Source organism: Alligator sinensis, unplaced genomic scaffold (assembly GCF_000455745.1).
Source record: "Alligator sinensis unplaced genomic scaffold, ASM45574v1 scaffold134_1, whole genome shotgun sequence".
NCBI lineage: Eukaryota > Metazoa > Chordata > Crocodylia > Alligatoridae > Alligator > Alligator sinensis.
In genome coordinates, this window is record NW_005841920.1 from 573,876 (window position 1) to 579,158 (window position 5,283).

General features: G+C 43.0%; 1 protein-coding gene across 4 annotated transcripts in view; it reads right to left on the bottom strand.

Moving 5' to 3' along the window:
- The window catches only part of TEC (tec protein tyrosine kinase), a 79,603-nt gene that overhangs the window by 12,347 nt on the left and 61,973 nt on the right, over positions 1-5,283 (bottom strand). For all 4 annotated transcript variants that reach the window (XM_014517651.2, XM_025198347.1, XM_006019003.3 and 1 more), the window contains 3 exons: positions 3,064-3,118; positions 2,799-2,878; positions 1,946-2,079 (listed from right to left, as the gene is read on the bottom strand). In XM_014517651.2, coding sequence (XP_014373137.1) covers positions 1,946-2,079; positions 2,799-2,878; positions 3,064-3,118 — 269 coding nt within the window. The remainder of the gene's footprint in view (positions 1-1,945; positions 2,080-2,798; positions 2,879-3,063; positions 3,119-5,283) is intronic.

The following is a 5,283-nucleotide window of genomic DNA, read 5'->3' on the forward strand; positions in this document are numbered from 1 at the left end:
AGAGGGATCTTGGAGTCATAATTGACTCCAAGATGAACATGAGCCGGCAGTGTAACGAGGCCATCAACAAGGCCAATCGCATCTTGTCGTGCATTAGCAGGTGCATGACTAATAGAACAAAGGAGGTGATGCTCCCCCTCTATGCAGCACTGGTCAGGCTGTAGTCGGAGTACTGTGTCCAGTTTTGGGTGCCGCACTTCAAGAGAGACACAGGGAATCTGGAGAGGGTCCTGAGGAGGGCCACTCGCATGATTAGTGGCCTTTGGGAAAGACCCTACAGGGGGAAGCTGAGAGAGCTGAATCTCTTCAGCCTTCACAAGAGACGGCTGAGGGGAGATCTTGTGACCACCTATAAATTTATTAGGGGAGGTCAACGGGGACTAGGTGACGCGCTGTTTACTAAGGCACCCCAGGGAGTGACTAGGAATAACGGGTGTAAACTAGTTGAGAGTGGATTTAGGTTAGATATTAGGAAGAAATTTTTCACAGTAAGGGTGGCCAGGATCTGGAATGGGCTTCCAAGAGAGGTGGTGCTTTCACCTAGCTTGGAGGTCTTCAAGAAGAGGAGGCTAGATAGTCACCTGGCTGGGGTCATCTGACCTCGGTCCTCTTTCCTGCCAGGGGCAGGGGGTCAGACACGATGATCCATTATGGTCCCTTCCAACTCTACAATCTATGAATCTATGAATCTATGAGGGGATGACCACAGTCTGGAAACGAATGAAGAACATTTAATTACTTCCATTTCCACGCACTGTGCCGGATACCAAAGTGCACACTTAATGATTAAGTGGATTCTGGCTGCACAGCCACAGGAACTTAACCCCAGGTGCCAGGACGATCCTTTTGTACCACATGGCTGGTGTTGAGTTTCCTAAATTAAATCACTCTTAAGGCTGGCAGAAGGGTTGTGCATTGGGCATCAGTGTACAAATTCTAGCTGCCATCTGAATAGGTTATTAACAGGCATCACCTAAAACCTTCAGGCTTATGCTGAAGAAATCAGTGAGCAGTATCAATGGCAAGAGCGTGTACATCTGCTGTACCTCTCTGGCTTCCTGTATGTGTGTCTATAGTTCCTGCCATTCTTTAAAGCAATCATTTAATTGGGGTCTAAGGAATTTTATTCCCCATTCCTAAAATGGCATGACCTCCCATAACAGACACATACAGCAGGTAATGCAATTTTGGGAATAGGGCATAACATTCCTCAGACCCCAATCATACAACTGCCAGCTGCCACTGCATGGGAAGCCCTGCATCAGGAACCCAAGGCTGTTCCCTGCCCAATCCTGATGGCAGGGCTTCCCCATGTGACAGGTTGTCTGCTTTGCACTGCAGCCCATGCTTAAGCAACAAGGCAAGGCTGTTTGAAGTGGTATATGCAGATGGGGAGTAGGAAGCTCCAGTCATGTCACATATCAGTGTGGGCCAACCCTTTTGACAGATGTGCTACAAATTAGCCCCACACCTTCCCCAAGTGCCACTTCAATCCTTTTCCCTTACCCAATATACTGCTCAGCTTTCTGGTTCCCAACCAAGCTGCTGCTCTGCTTTCTGTTTCCTGCCAGATCTGATACTCTGCCTTATACTTCCTGCCCTATCTGCCACTGTGCTGCCCATTCCCTCCCCAACATACCACATGCCACATGCACAGAAGCTGCCCATACCAAGTGTGGCACCTATGCCACAGGTTGGCCACCTCTGCCATAAACGTAATGCCTGCCAAGGCTCTAAACCATAGCCAAGGCATCTAACCCACTGGGAAGCAAGCTGATAGGAGATATAAAAAGCAGTCAAAACTCAATAGAAGGAATATAGCAATGACTCCACATATTTTAGAACAAACCTTAAAAACTTGGAGTAGGAGGGCAACTATTTAAAAACTGCATCCCTTTCCTATCCAAACCAGCTTCCATTTAATTTAATCAAACCAAATATTTACCTGCTGCATTATGTTTATGATACTCAATTATCTCTGGAATGGAGTCAAAAAGATGTTTTTCTGCTAGGTAGTACTGCTTCGGTGACATCGCTGTTTCTTTTATATGGTAGTGTCTTATTCCTGATGAACCTTCTCTAAAGAAACAAAAATTAAAATGCAATGAGAGGTACATGTTAAATAAGAAATGAAACAATGTTTCATATACTGGATGATAAATATTGTCCAGTAACTTTCATAAATTATACTTTATGTAGCTTTGCAAGATGGATAACTAGGAACAAATGGTATACTTCTGCTGTATGCCCCATACAACAAATGCAGACAGCCATGTGATTATGATCATGGCCTTACTCATCTGTTCCTGCTCTGTCTGTGCCCAAACCCAACAATTAGAGTAGATGGAAGACATGCTCAGGGCCCCTCTAAGCTGTCTACCCTGCCTTAATGCTAGATTTGAGAATGGGGGAATTGGGCCAAGTGGGTTGGGTTTGTTTCTCACTGCCTTTGGCAAGGAGGTATTATAGACAGATACCCTTTTGGTGTCGACACATTTGCACTGCCCCCAATGTGCAAATTGTGCATTAAAGACCAAAAACCCCATAAAATTAAGCCAAAACTTTGAAGATTCATGTCTAAACTAGTAAGTTACCTGAATTTTAAGAAGGTTCTATGTAATTTACTTCCAACTCCAGTAAAAATCATAAGTGTTCAACACTTTGAAAAGGGAACCAACCTTAAGCATTCACTTTCTAAAATTCTGGTTTTGTTTCTTTGTTGAAGTCTTTCAGTCCATGCATCTATGCAAACCAAATTAAAACAAAAGAGGGCATGGCCCACTGCCACTGTAACTTACCCTCCAAATTTTGTATACAGGGACACAGTATACAGTCCTGGCTGACTTGAGTCTCTCACCACAAAGCCACCTTCTTTATCCTAAAATTCAAATACAATGATGTTATGCCTAAAGCAGTTTACTGTATTTCTTCACAGATGTGCTCTCTGTTATCTCTGAGTCAAAATTAAATGATCATCTTATTAATAAAAGAAGCTACTATGAGTGAATGCATTTACCAATTCTGTGCTAGGTAAATGCATGTTCCAATAATGTAAGTACTCACCTCATTTCTAAGGAGTTGTTCTGCTTTGCTTCTGTTCAGATTCCTGCAATACCATCTGAACAAAAAAGATGACAAAAGTATTAAGTGTTTAAAATGTTTTTTAATTTTAAAAAAATCACATAAAAACAGAGCATAATATACTTACTGAGAGAAGTTAAAGTGATTCAGCATATTGTGTGATGTGTAAGGAAAAGAGCTAAATCTATTGAACCATAATGAATTTGCAAAACAATGGTTCAGCCATTATCACATTCTGTAGTGTACAGGCAAAACAATATTCTGAAATTAATCCAATGAGATCCTACAGAAGCACAGAATCCAATAAAGCCCAGAATATGACTCTCTGCAACAAAAATACCAGTCAAGAACATGTTTTTTACAGATATCATTTTAATGCATGCCCTAAATAATGGCAATCTGAAAAATGTCAACTGCCTTTTGAACACACTGTATAAGCACTAATCATATAGAGTGTGGACCAATTTAGCAGTTATACCAAAGACAAACTATATGAGTGTAAGCTGTTCCAGTATCAAATATATCTGTTCCTTTGTATGCTCCTATAGCCTGCATCCAAACAAGCACAGATGTGTGGTATGTAGCACTGCAGACCCATCTGCAGCACCACACACTGCACAATGCAGGCATTCCCTGCACTGCTGCCTTGCAGTGCAGGGGGCAGGGAAGGGGGGATTGACCCCAGGAGATCCCAAGGTCAAAAAAACCCATGCCAAAAAAAAGCAGGGTAGTGCACATGGCTGCAGGACATGCCACCCAGTACTGGAGCCTGACCAGCTCCAGCTGCCAGCCAGGCTGCCAGCTGCAGGAGCACTATGGCTGTGGCTCCCCAAGGCCCCCAGGTAAGCATTTTGGGGCCAGCACAGTTGCTGGCCCCAGCCTCCCCTATCCCACTTAGGGTAACCTGCTGTGTGCCAGAGCATGCATGGCACAGGTTTTCCTTAAGGACAAGTAGCAGCAGCACAATGTGTACTGCTGCTACTTGCCCCCAGAGAAACAAACGTTCATGCTCATCTGGACATGGCCATACTGTTATAAATGGAGTTAAGCCACTATAACTGTATATTCAAGTTTAAAGTTAGTAGCTCAGCCCACTTTATACCTGTATAGGATCAGACAGATGTAACAGATATTTGGGATCAGCTGATGCACACTTATGGCCAGCAAGTCCCCTGCCACTTCTTGTTTAAAATGGTTTGAAATTACATACACTACAGCCCTAGTGAGTTCACTGATAGATTGCTTTATAAATCAATGAAAATTGTGAGCCTGATTTTTAGCTGTAACTGATGTACGCAGAAAGCAAGTCAGGAGTCAAGTAATCAATCCTTCTACCAGGCTAGAACAAGCAAAGGGCAATTCAAATGCATGCCATTTTCAGATGGTCCCTAGCTGTTAAAAAGACAGCAGGGAATCAGTATGGCATAGAAGCAGCCAGGTACATCCCCTGCTACAATGGCAGTTGTTTGGGAAGTAACATTCAAGCTTCTACATCAATTCTACAACACCAGAGGCACTCTTGCTCCCTGAATTGGTTACAAAATCACAAGGATAAGACAGGCATGTTGTGATATACTAAGGCTAGAAATATACATCATCAAAAGAAGTGGATCAGCTGTGCCAGGATGCCTTCTGGCACAGCTGATCCATTTCACTGGGTGAAACACACTTTGACTGTTGTCCTGCCCATTGATGCTGTGGGGCAAACAGGTTATATGTTCTTCTGGAATTCCTGTGCAGGAGTGGGCCCCCTCAAGCCCAAGGAATTCCTACACAGCTTTCTCTGTGTAAAGCAAGACACCTGAGGGAATCTCTGTATGCAGGTGAAAATGGAGTTTCTTGTGCTATATTTATGGTGATACAAAGACAAGGAAAGGCAACATCTGTTTCTACCCTAAGTGGCTTCAACAGACAGGGCAACTCAATTACTTCCTAATCACTTTATCCAGCACAGATCTGGGCAAGGTCAGAGTGACAGCTTCAAAAACCAGACAGCAATATGCTCTGGAAGAGAATCAGTAACCTCAGCTAACAAAGATTAACAAATAAAACAACAACAACAAAACCCTGTCTTCACCCAGAAACTAGAAATGGAAAGAAGAAAGTTTTTTGGAGCAGAGCTTTGAAAATATGGAAATATAAAATGTCTTTACAGACTTAAATATTCTTTTCTTATGGTCTGAGTTTATTTAAAATGCAGGA